General features: G+C 42.2%; 1 protein-coding gene across 1 annotated transcript; it reads right to left on the bottom strand.

Annotated features, from left to right (window-relative positions):
• Nucleotides 1-6,914: 6,914 nt before the first annotated feature.
• LOC145953352 (uncharacterized) lies at nucleotides 6,915-10,414 on the bottom strand. The gene is made up of 2 exons (XM_083067293.1): nucleotides 9,400-10,414; nucleotides 6,915-9,358 (listed from the first exon to the last, which is right to left on the bottom strand). The coding sequence occupies exons 1-2, from the start codon at nucleotides 10,412-10,414 to the stop codon at nucleotides 6,915-6,917; spliced, it is 3,459 nt and encodes a 1,152-aa protein (XP_082923419.1).
• Between the last annotated feature and the right edge of the window lie 3,125 nt (nucleotides 10,415-13,539).

The raw sequence follows: 13,539 nt of genomic DNA, 5'->3' as shown, positions 1-13,539 counted from the left end.
GGCAATTAAATAGTATATAAGTGGAAAACAACCCTCACCTTACAAGCTGGTTTTGTAGGGTTGAGTTAGGCTTAAATCCACTATTCTAAGATGGTATCAGAACTATCCTAGATTCTTAAAAATGGGTCACCCACCATTCATTGATACATGCACCATGGGCATGAGGGAGTGTATTCAAGTCCCGCCATTAAAAAAGAGCCACCTACTATTCATTGATACATGCACCATGGGCATGAGGGAGTGTATTCAACTCCCGCCAATCCTAGATCATTAAAAAATGGTCACCTACCATTTATCCACATACCAAGCCCAATAGTGTTGGATGTGAGGGGGTGTATTGGGAAAAATCCAAGTCCCCCACTAGAGATTAGGCAATTAAATAGTATATAAGTGGAAAACAACTCTCACCTTACAACCCGGTTTTGTAGAGTTGAATTAGGCTTAAATCCATTATTCTAAAACTCTTACTTAGAATCATTTAGGGTCTTGACAACTACAAAACCATCTAAACATTTGTCTTTTGTCTTGGATTATGAGGTTTCGAAAAAGCATCCATACATTTTTTAAAAAAATATTTATTATGATTGTTAAAAATAAAATGTTTATTATTAAAAGGAGTGTTAGTAACATATATACCTTGTCAATATGTTTTTTTTATATATATAATAAAACACTCAAAATTGGTTAAAATTTGTTGAAGACTAAAAAATTATGAAAGAATTATTAAATAAATAAGAGCCACAAAAGTTGACATTTTCAAAAAATTCAACCAATAATAGAAAAATATTAAAAAGTGTGTCAATTTGAATTATCAGGTGATAAATTTTATTATGATATATTATATATGGTAATTGTTGTATAGTACGAAAGAACGAATGGACGGTTATATGATTATATCATGATCTTTTAAAAATTTAATTGGCAATTTTCTTAAATCAATGCCCAAATCTTATTATTGAGTTGAGGAATTTTATTTTGGTTACTTATTGGTATGTTATTGAGTTGTTGTTAACGTTTTTGTTACTAAAATTGTATAGTTTTAAGATTATTAATTAATCAACCATATAAAACTTTTTTTTAACATGGATGAATTAAAAAAAAGAAGAGAGAAAATAGACTATACAATGACGATGTAAATACTTACATTGTCAAGTCTTGGTGTATCGAAGATTTTGATTTATTTTTAAAAGTAATAATATTGCAAGTATGCACGAAAAAAATCCATATTCTACTAATTATATAAAATTACAATCTTTAAATACATGCATTGTTTCTAAATATTATTAATAATATTTCAAATTATTTTATATGCTGAAGATAATTTAAAAATTGAAATTATTCCAATTTTATTTGATATTAAACTATATATGTTAAAAGGATAATTAAATTAAATGATTTTTTTTTAATTTTATATGTTAACAATAAAATGTTTGAAATAATACTTGTACCTGCTCAAGGATACACTCGTAGTCTTCTTGGTAAGAAGGGCCGAACGGATACTTCAAACGGATTCGTCAGAGGGGGGAGGTACCTGCAAAAGGTACTCCGACGCTCAAGTCAGGACAAGCACGATATTCTAGGAAAATTAAATGAACAGTGATGTACCTCGTTGCGTGTGACCTATTTATAATACCTGACATGGGCCTGAACGTGGTGGGCCTATTCTAATCTTTACCAAATTAGGTAATACGATGCTAATCAGCTAATCATGTCTTAATTAGGCGCTTGTCCTTCTTAACTATGATTTGTACTATAATCCGCTTAACCTATCGACACATTGCCGAGCCGACAGGCTAATGCTTGGGAGGTTGCATGTCTTCGACTGTTGACCGGGTCGGTAAACGTTTACTTGGTAATCCTATCGGATCGGCATTTGGCCGAGCCGATACGTAGGATGCGGGGATGCATCATGCCGTTTGCATCGGCCTTCAGATGAGCCGATGCTAACGTCAACCTTGGGTATGGTCCAGTTCGCATGGGTGTCTGACGGAACGACACGTGTTGGTCAACGTGACCGATAGGGTTCTCCCGGTACACAAGCCCCCCAGCCTTGAGGAGTGAAGCAACGTAAAGGATAAATGTGAAGGGAAATAGTGTACTTTGGCTGCTGTTTTGGAGGGAAGGCCAAGGGTTACAATCATTGGTGGGAAACGAAGGGTTGTAACCGTTGGGCACCGGGCGCATGCGAGGAGTTATGGCGGGAAACAATGTGATAATACCAAAGGTTATAACCGTTAGGTATTAATGACGCATGAGAGGGGTTGCGCATCGCGGACCGTCGGATCGAAATGATCCAACGGTGCACAGGAGGGCGTCTCTTCAGATACTTACGAGAAACTCCTATAAATAGGTGTATGGGGGGTGGTCCCAAAGACACTTATCAGTTACTCTGAGCCGAGATCGTCTGCATTTGAGCACTCCACAGCGATAGGTCAAGTTCAAAACTCAGGTACGTAATGGCTAATCTAGGTGTTGTTCATGTTGACTCCTCTGGGGACGAAGGGGAATCTAGGTTGAGGGCGACGCCAGACCGAGATGTTGCCTCGGCCTCGGCTTCAAATGGTGATAATACGGGATCCGTTTCTGGGTCTGAACGGTCGCGGAGTGGTGATTCTTCGTCGGCTGTAGCTTCAGATGATCATCCGAGTATGGGTGGCGGATCATCAAGGAGTTTCGCTCCCATATCGACCCCTGGATATTAGTGGGTGCACGGTGAGGTTGGTAGCATGTATTCCCGATACACTGATAAGAAGTCTCTTGTTAACTTCGTATCGGCCACAAGATTCTTAAACTTTCCTGAAGATGAAGAGCCCTCCGCGATCTTCTTCCAGCCGTGCCGAGGTGATGGGGTGCCGAACCCGGATTTTGTATATTTGGGCCAAGGGTCGTCCAAATATCCATTCTTTTACGTGTATGATTATATGTTCCGGGATTTGAAGATATCCCTCCCTTTTGACAACTATTTTATGGGTATACTTCGGCTCCTGAACGTGGCGCCGAGTCAACTTCATCCAAACACTTGGGCGGCAATGCAAGGGTTTAGGCATCTGTGCTTGGCTCTCGGCCTCTCTCCTACCCCGCATCTATTCCTGCACTTTTATTCGTCTCGGCCTACCAAGAAGGCGAAGTGGTTGTCATTGATTCGGCACCATGATTGCCTGCTTCAGCCGTTCACTACTTCCTACAAAAAATTTAAAGTGGGGTTTATGAAGGTGATGATTCGGCCAGAGACGGGCAATAAATATTTCTTTGATGCCGAAGGGAATTCACTTTTTCCCTTGTACTGGACTCGGAAGCCGAGAAAATATGACACGGTTTCTAAATCGCGTATGTCCCCGGGGGAGAATTTGAGTCTAAAATTTTTAGAGAAGCTGCCTCGGCCTCTACCTTGTCGTCCTCTGGTTCGATTGTTTGAATCGGCCGACGTAGTCGAGGAGCTAATTGGTATAGTACCTTTCTTACTTGTTTAAATTCTTGTGTTATCATTGATTTTGACTAATGATGTGCAGGCATAATGGCGGACCACGGAGAGGACGACTTGGACATCCGCACGATAATTCGCAAACAAGTGGCTGCGACCACTGGAATCAATGCCCCGGCTGCCGGGCAAGGAAATCCGCCAACTGTCCAAGGCGGTGGGGCGGGGCCGACAAAGCAAAGGAAACCAACTCGGCCCCATCCTGAAAAAAGAAGGCCTGACACAAGGGCCGAGGAGGAGAGCCGTCGGGCTAAGCAGCGGCAAGTGGTTAGTCCCCCTGTTCTAGAAGGCTTGGCTGCGCCAAGTTTTTTGGCTGGCAATGTCAATGCTCAAACGGCCAGCAGCAAATATCAGGCCGAACTGGATCGCCGAGGCCGAACCGCCGATGACCTTGCTTTGAAGGTTCATCGTCTCGAATTTGCCCTGAAGAGTGAGACCGAGAAGGTTGCTGCTCTGGGTAAGGAGCTAGATGCCGAGAAAGTGGCCTTCAGAGCTTACCAAGAGAGGGCACGTAACAAAGTCCTTACCCAGCATCAGGCGGGCTTTGCTCAGGCGGCTCGGCAAGCCAGCTATTTCGGGGACTTTCCTCCCGACTTCCATTTGGATATGACCAAGGATTTTTTCCAAGGGAAGTTGGTGGACCTGGCTTCTATTCCAGCCGACCAAGCAGCCGATGAAGAAGCCCCGGCTCGGCCAACTGAGCCAATTGGGGAGGAAACGGCGTATGAGGAGGGTGCGCCTGAGGACGGCCCAGTGCAGGGGGAGGCCGAGGTGCAATCTTGAAATTTCTTCATGTTTGGCGAGCCGATAGTGCTCTTTTAATTTTGTTTTTTGTATAAGTGGGCCGATAGTGTCCTTTGGTGTTTTTCCCGGCCGTTAGTGCCGTAATGAATTTGAGTTTTTGATTATTGCTTAGTTGTACTTGCTTTGCCCCGCGTATTAAAATTTTGTAACAAGTTTGAACTTTAATAACAGTGACGTCCTTGGCCGAGAGGCATCTCGGGAGGGAAGACATTTTAATAAGCCACGTCCTTGGCCGAGAGACGTCTCGGGAGGGAAGACTTGTAAATTTAATAGAAGCCACATCCTTGGCCGAGAGACATCTCGGGAGGGAAGACTTGTAAATTTAATAGAAGCCACATCCTTGGCCGAGAGACGTCTCGGGAGGGAAGACTTGTAAATTTAATAGAAGCCACATCCTTGGCCGAGAGACATCTCGGGAGGGAAGACTTGTAAATTTAATAGAAGCCACATCCTTGGCCGAGAGACATCTCGGGAGGGAAGACTTGTAAATTTAATAGAAGCCACATCCTTGGCCGAGAGACATCTCGGGAGGGAAGACTTGTAAATTTAATGGAAGCCACATCCTTGGCCGAGAGACATCTCGGGAGGGAAGACTTGTAAATTTAATAGAAGCCACATCCTTGGCCGAGAGACGTCTCGGGAGGGAAGACTTGTAAGAACTTTAATGGTAAAAATGTAAAGCAAGTCAAAGATAATTGAACTGTGTTGTTATTGATTGGATGCCTCATTAAAAACCTTGCCGGCCAAAACCTCTTTTCATGATTTTTTAAGAGGAGAAAAGACCGGTTCAAGGAAAAGAGTGCATCAGTACACATAGTTGAAATGTAAATACATGAGGTTGATTCAACTGTAATATGTCTTCAAATGAGTAGAATTCCATGTCCGAGGAACGACCTTGCCGGACAGTTCTTCTAACTTGTACGCTCCATTGTTGAGGACATGCCGTATCCGGAAAGGGCCATCCCAGTTGGCTGATAGCTTCCCTTCTGAAGAGTTGCGTCTGGCTGACCCGGTTGCTCTCTATACAAGATTGCCTTCGTGAAATGTTCTTGGCTTAACACTTGAATTGAAACGGCGTGTCATGCGTTGTTTACATGCCTCGGCCACAATCTATGCTTTTTCCCGTGCTTCATCAAGGACATCAAGCTCGGCTCGGAGCGAAGCATTGTTAGACTCCTCATGGAAGTGCTGTCTTTGGAATGATGGCTCTCCGACTTCAACCGGGATCATGGCGTCCGCGCCGTATGTCAGGCGAAAGGGTGTCTCTTTTGTTGCTGATTGTGGTGTACATCGATACGCCCAAAGGACCTCTGGAAACTCCTCGGCCCATGCCCCTTTTGCCGAGCCGAGCCGTTTCTTTAATTCGGTGAGGATAACCTTATTGGGCGCTTCAGCCTGGCCGTTCGACTGGGGGTGCTCAACTGATGTAAACCTATGCCGGATGCCAAGGTTTTCAAGGAAAGAGTTGAACTTTTTGTCCGTGAATTGTAGGCCGTTATCTGAGATGATGGCATATGGGATGCCGAAACGGGTAACCATGTTCTTCCAGACAAATTTCTGGACATTAGTGGCGGAGATGTAGGCAAGCGGCTCGACCTCTATCCACTTTGTGAAGTAATCGACAGCCACGAGGAGAAACTTAACTTGTCCCTTCGCCACCGGAAATGGGCCGAGTACATCTATGCCCCATAAAGTAAACGGCCATGGAGAGCTGATGCTATGCAGTTCAGCGGCCGAGGCATGAATAAGGTTCTCGTATTTTTGGCACTGAACACATTTCTTGACAAAGTCGGCGCAGTCCCCCTTCAGAGTCGGCCAATAATAACCGGCCCGCAAGACTTTAGCTGCTAAGGTTCGTCCCCCAGAATGAGAGCCACAAATACCCTCATGGACTTCCCTCATCATGTAATCTGCTTGGTGACTATCTATGCATTTGAGCAGCAGGGTGGAGAACCCCCGTCTGTAGAGGTCCTCGGCTATCATGGAGTACCGAACCGCCTGTGTTCGTAACTTCTTAGCTTCCAACGGGTCGGCCGGTACTTCGGCGTTAGTGATATAGTTCCGAATGGGTGTGGTCCATGAGGGTGATTCATCTATTGCCATGCACTCGGTTGTTACGCTTGGGGAGGGAACTTCAAGATGAATAGTGGTGCGCAGCTGTCCCAGCTTCCGGCTGCTGGCGAGCCGAGCTAACTGATCAGCTCGTTCATTGTTGTTGCGCAAAACATGCCGAACCTGAACCTCGCTGAATTCATCCTTCAATCTTTGGAATAGATGATAGTATTGTAATAGGTTCGCATCTTTAACTTGGAAATTATCATTGACCTGTTCGGCCACTATCCTTGAATCGGTCCAGCATATGACTCGCTTCACACCCATCTCAGTTGCCAACCACATCCCAACTAGTAGGGCCTCGTATTCCGCTTGGTTATTCGAGGCACGAAAACCGAACCGAAGGGACTGCTCGATTGTGACGCCTGAGGGACTAGCCAGTATTACTCCTGCTCCGCTGCCTTGGGCGTTGGAAGACCCATCGACATGCATGGTCCACGGCTCGTCTTCAAAACGTCCCGAAGGGGTAAGCTCGTTGACAAAATCGGCCAAGTGTTGCGACTTGATGGGACCTCTCGGCTCAAGACAAATCGAACTCTGACAGCTCAACCGACCATGCCATCATTCGGCCGGCAATCTCTGGTTTTCTTAATACTTTTGCCACTGGACAATCGGTTCGAACAACTATCTTGTGGCTATGAAAGTATTGTCTGAGTCGACGAGCAGTGTAGATGAGTCCTAAGGCTACCTTTTCAATTAACTGGTATCGTCGTTCAGCCTCCTGTAGAGTCCGACTGATGAAATACACTAGTTGTTGCCCTTCTCGGTTTTCTTGTATTAGCGCAGCGCTAATTGAGCTGTCAGAGACCGCTAAGTATACGATCATGTCAAGGTTGGAAACTGGTTTGGAAAGGACCGGGGGTGTACTAAGGCGCTCCTTGAAATGTTGGAATGATGTTTCACACTCTTGGGTCCATTGGAACCGCTCGGTCTTCTTGAGCAAGAGGAGGATGGGTCTAGCTATCTCAGCTAGGCAAGGAAGAAAGCGGGAGAGCGAAGTGAGCCGGCCTGCCAACTTCTGGACTTCTTTCAGGGTACTTGGACTTTTCATGCTTAAAATGGCTTGGCACTTGTCAGGATTTGCTTCAATGCCGCGACTGGACAACATAAACCCTAAAAACTTGCCGCCTGAGACCCCGAACACACACTTGTCGGGGTTGAGTCTCATTTGGTGGTGCCGAAGCGCGTGAAACACATCGGTTAAGTCTTGTGCGTGTACAGATACGATACTTGACTTTACTACCATGTCATCAACATACACCTCCATACATCGGCCAATGTGGTCGCTGAAAATTTTGTTCATCAGCCGTTGGTAGGTGGCTCCGGCATTTTTCAGGCCGAAGGGCATAACTCGGTAACAGTAATTGGCCGTTTCGGTGATGAACGCCGTTTTCTCTTCGTCTTGAGGGTGCATTCGGATTTGGTTATATCCGGAGTATGCGTCAAGGAATGACAGGAATTTGTGGCCAGATGCCCCATCGACGAGCCGATCAATGTTTGGTAGCGGATAGGCATCCTTCGGACAGGCTTTGTTCAAATTAGTGTAGTCAGTACACATGCGCCATTTCCCATTCGGTTTCTTGACCATGACTACATTAGCTAGCCAAGTTGTGCAGTGTACCTCCCGGATGAACTTGGCTTCTAGCAACTTACTCACCTCGGCCTCTATTGCCGCCTTCCTGTCCTCCCCAGCCTTTCGACGCCGTTGAGCGATCGGTCTTGCTTCTTTGCTTATGGACAACTTGTGACAGAGGAAACTAGGATCAATGCCGGGCATGTCGGAGGGATGCCAAGCAAATAGGTCACTATTTTTGTGGATCACTTGGCTGACAGCCAATTGTTCCTGCTCGGACAGGTTGGCTCCTATATAAGTGACTTGTGACTCCAACACCCCTACTTGAATCGGTTGCTTGTCATCAACAGGCTCGACTCTTTCCTCCTGATCGATCCGGGGATCGAGGTCCACAGTCGATTGCTGGGACACCGAGTGAACCCCACTCGGCTTCCTAGGTACCTCGTCTTTTATCCTTGGCAGTCGCAAACTAGCGAAGTAACACTCCCGTGCCGTCTTTTGGTCGGCATGAACCGTGACGACTCGTCCTGACTCGGCCGGAAATTTCATGGCCAAATGAGGGGTAGATACGACTGCTCCGAGCCGATTCAGGGATGGTCGTCCAAGGAGAATGTTGTAAGATGTGCTGGCGTGTACCACCACATATTTAACTGAAACATCTCGGTATTCGACGCCTTCAAATCCGAACCGAGTCGACAACTTGATGTATCCCTTGGTATTGACCCGTTCGCCGGAGAACCCGACCAAGGGTTCATCATACGGAACTAGCTCGGACTCCGGGATGCCCAGCTTCTTGAACGTATTCCAGTAGAGGATGTCGGCCGAACTTCCTTGGTCGACCAACGTCTTGCGTACAATACAATTGTGAATTTCGACGCTGATTACCATAGGATCATCCTGGTCCGGATCGATGCCTTTAAAATCAGCCTTTGTGAAAGTTATAGTGGGTAGGCGGCGACGAGCGGATTCGATGGCATGTACATGCCGGACAGCTCGCAGGTGTCTTCTTTGTGCAGATGAAGACGAGCCACCTCCAGCGAATCCCCCGGCAATGGTATTGATGACTCGCCGAGGCTGTGTCGAAGGCTCATCCTCTCTTCTATCTCTAGACCGACTACGTTCTTTGCGAGAACGTGTTTCTGTCCTTTGTTCGAGTTGATCGCGTCTCCGTGACCGGTCTTCGTATCTCGATCGGTTTGGACGTTCAACGAAACCTTGCAGCTGTCCCTGCTTGACTAAATCTTCAATTTTATCCTTCAAGGCCAAACAATCGTCAGTTGAATGCCCACGGTTGCGATGATATCTGCATGACTTGGTCGTATCGGCCCGAGGAGGGGTTGATGCTCGTTTTGGGATGACCAGTATATCCGAGGCCAGTGCTTGTTCTAATACTGCTGACCGGCTAGTATTGAGGGGCGTGTATTGTGAGTACCTTGGTCCCCGAGGAGGCTTCTCGCGGGGAACCAACTCTTTCGGTCGCTCCGAAAACTTGGCTCGGTCAGCTTGTCGGGTTTTGCCGACACTTCTACTCGGGCTTGGTTCCGGAACTCGGCCAATTCCTCCATCTGCATGTACTTGTCGGCTCGCCTACGCAAATCATCCATGTTTGTAGGGGGTTTCTTACAAATGCTGTTGGCAAAAGGCCCTGGCTTCAAGGCAGTAGTAAGGTGGTGTAGAGCTACAACAGGGTTTAAGTCTTGAATTTCGAGCGCCGCTTTGTTGAATCGGCTCATGAATGTCTGAAGGGATTCCTTCTTCTCCTGAAGAATGCTTATTAGTGCCAACGAGGTCAATTGGTGAGGCCGACTGGTAGCAAATTGAATTGTGAATTGGGAAGCCAACGTACTGAACGAATCAATCGAGTTGGCCGGAAGCCGAGTGAACCAACTCAGAGCTCGTCCTTTTAACGATGTTGGGAAAATTTGGCACAGGGCGGCATCATCAGTTGTGCTCAACGTAACTTGAGTCAAGAACACATCTACGTGTTCATCGGGATCGGTTATACCATCGTATTTGTCAAGGGGCAGGGACTTCCAGTGGTCTAGAAGTGCCGATTGCATGATGTTCGGTGTAAATGGGTGTCGGTGTGCCCCGACCGGTATTGGCTGCGCCGGTCTTCCGATCGAAGCATGGATGCTTGGGGGCGCGACAGAGGTATGAGGAAAAGAGGTGTGATGACCGTGCGAGTGGAACGATCCTTGAGTGTGAGTCGTCTCAGATGGTTTCCATGTGGGGTCTCGGTATTGGTTTTTTAGAGCAGCATTCTCTTCTTTCAATGCTGCCATCTCGGCGGCATCTCTCTCTCGCTGTTGTTTCATGGCGATCATTTCCTCTTTCATATGGCGTACCATATCGGTCAAGTTTGTCTCCTCAACTGTCTCGGCCCCGGACTGGTGCTCTTCTTCGGACTGTTGCCCTTCAAAATTAGTATTCCTTGTCTTTACCATGATTCTTTTACTCGTAAACTTTCGGTGCTTCTGCAATGCTATCGGTTCGGCCCCACGGTGGGCGCCAAAATGTACCTGCTCAAGGATACACTCGTAGTCTTCTTGGTAAGAAGGGCCGAACGGATACTTCAAACGGATTCGTCAGAGGGGGGAGGTACCTGCAAAAGGTACTCCGACGCTCAAGTCAGGACAAGCACGATATTCTAGGATAATTAAATGAACAGTGACGTACCTCGTTGCGTGTGACCTATTTATAATACCTGACATGGGCCTGAACGTGGTGGGCCTATTCTAATCTTTACCAAATTAGGTAATACGATGCTAATCAGCTAATCATGTCTTAATTAGGTGCTTGTCCTTGTTAACTATGATTTGTACTATAATTCGCTTAACCTATCGGCACATTACCGAGCCGACAGGCTAATGCTTGGGAGGTTGCATGTCTTCGACTGTTGACCGGGTCGGTAAACGTTTACTTGGTAATCCTATCGGATTGACATTTGGCCGAGCCGATACGTAGGATGCGGGGATGCATCATGCCGTTTGCATCGGCCTTCAGCTGGGCCGATGCTAACGTCAACCTTGGGTATGGTCCAGTTCGCATGGGTGTCTGACGGAACGGCACGTGTTGGTCAACGTGACCGATAGGGTCCTCCCGGTACAATACTTAATTTGATCAATAATCTTATTGTTGATTAAAAAATAAAAATTAACGAATTACACTGAACTTTAAATATAAGTTTAGCAATTTAGCCAAGTTCTGAAAATTTCCAGACTTTCCTGCCTTCCACTTTAGGAATCAAATTTTTATAGTAATGTAAATTTGATGGACCAATTATTATTATTATTATTTTTTTTCATTGTTATTATTCTCTTGTCTCTTCTATACTATACCTTCTTTATGGTTCCATAGGCCTTTTCAAATCCGAGTGAGTACCGAGGATAGAATTATGACTATGTAATTGTATCTTTAACAGTTTCATATATCTCAACATCTATAGGTGCTGATTCTAACAACCTAAACGGAAAATAGAAAATAGATGGAAAACGGTAAACTAATGGTTTTGTTCAAATTTTTATTTTCTTAAATTGGATAGTTCTATTTGATTTTCTTAGTACACTTATAATGAGTTGAGATACTTTGCGTTTCTATTAAAAACAATATAAAAATAAAAATTAAATAATAAAAATATGTTGGTCTAATATTAGTTATGATCAATCCATTAATTTCAAATTCTTGAATTTAATAAAAAAAATATTTTTTTTTAATTTTTTAAAATAGAAGATTATAATAATGAACAAAATATGGAGATTAAGATGATTATTAAAAAGAGTATCCTTATATATATATATATATATATATATATATATATTAAATTGCACAGCGTATATATATAACAATAAATAATTAATGACACGGTAAATTTCTTTTTTATAAAACTATATAAGCGACTAAATATTGTAAGTTACTAAAAGTGATTTTTTTAAATGTAAATATAATATTTGATTTGAAAATTATTTTATAAAATTGTGAGTTATTAAACTAAAATTTAGAATGAAAATTAAGAATCATTTAAACGTTCAAACATAATTTGATTAAATATTCAATTTGGTTATTGAAAGATGGTTGAAATGATAGACAGGTCCTTGAAAGGGTTTTCGTAACATGTGGATCCTTAAATTTTAATTTAATTATGCAATTTAGTCTTTTTGTTATACTTAATTATTAACTTTATTAGTCTTATGATCAGACAACAGTTAATTATTATCATGTTACCATGTATTATCTCTTAATGGCATACAACATTACATAGAGCTTTGTTTCCATTTTAACAAAAAAGTCCATTACCACCAACACTACCATAGGAGTTTTGCAAATAATTAACAATCACTCATTTTGAGATCTTTCAAAATAATCCATATTCGATTGATGCATCCTTAATTACTTGAAATCTTTCAAAAAATCACTTAGTTTGCTATACTATAAACTCAATAATTTAGGGTTTACAATCATAAACATGTAGACAGAATAAAATAAGAAATTAAGGATAATTGAGACAGAAAAAATCCAACTATAGGAAACTTATGAAACCTAACAACAACCTTCTATTTTAACTAGAGAACCCATGGTCAAAATATTTAAGCATATCAAAGTATTTGTTGTTGATTGAAAAATACCAAAATCTTGCAATATAGTCCATATTATGTAATTATGAGAGATAACAATCATTTAAAAGAAAAAATAAGTGTCAATCTAATACTTAATTGCTTACTATTCAAGAAACTAATAAAATTAATAAATAACTATAATGAAAGGACTAACTTACATAAAGGAATTAAAATTTAATGACCCAAATGTTAAAAAAAATATTTTTGGAACCTATGGACCACCTATTCCATATATTTAGGGACCAAATTGGGTACTTATTTAAAATAATTTTATTTTGAGTGGAAAACTATGTATATGAAAAAAAAAATTTAATACGATAATTAAAATTGTATTAAAGAAACATTTCAATAAAATAATAAGATAAGAATTGGTGCTAAATACAAAAGTGATCGAATTTTTTGATATATATTTGTATATTTTTAATTTTATTTTTGGCACACGTGTCTTGAACAAATAATATAATAGTATATATTTTAACTAAAGAGTGGAGCACAAATAATTATTATGTTGAATCTAAAGTCGAATTATTCAAATAATATTTAAGTTTGATCTTTGATAAAAATAATCTTTGATTAGACTTTATTTACTTTTTGATTAAATTAAATTAGTCAAAAACAAAACTTTAAAATATTAATGTGAAATAAAAAAAATATTACATATTTTTATTTAATTTTTAAATAAATAAGTTTTTAAAATCGTAAAACTCAAACCAAATCAAATCATCACAAAATAATATTGATTTGGTTTAGTTATTTTATAATACATTCAAACAGAAACAAATTGAAATATATTTATAATATTCTTGTTTGATTCGAGTTTTTAAAGTTAAAATTAAGTCAAACTGTAAGGCAAAACTCCTAATATTAGAGCTCATCTTCAAGTATAAATAAAAAATAATAAAGGGAACAGCAGCATGCATTCTCAACTTGTCTATATATATGTAGCACATTAGAAA

This window comes from Cajanus cajan, chromosome 11 (genome assembly GCF_000230855.2).
Source record: "Cajanus cajan strain Asha chromosome 11, NIPB_CcT2T_4, whole genome shotgun sequence".
NCBI classification, from domain to species: Eukaryota; Viridiplantae; Streptophyta; class Magnoliopsida; order Fabales; family Fabaceae; genus Cajanus; species Cajanus cajan.
This window is presented reverse-complemented; position numbering and strand designations above follow the sequence as displayed.

Coding starts and splice junctions, on each gene's coding strand:
- LOC145953352 (XM_083067293.1), bottom strand. CDS start 10,414: ATGGTAAAGACAAGGAATACTAATTTTGAAGGGCAACAGTCCGAAGAA. Junction 9,359..9,399: donor AAGCCTCCTCGGGGACCAAG/GTACTCACAATA, acceptor GCCGGTCAGCAG/TATTAGAACAAGCACTGGCC.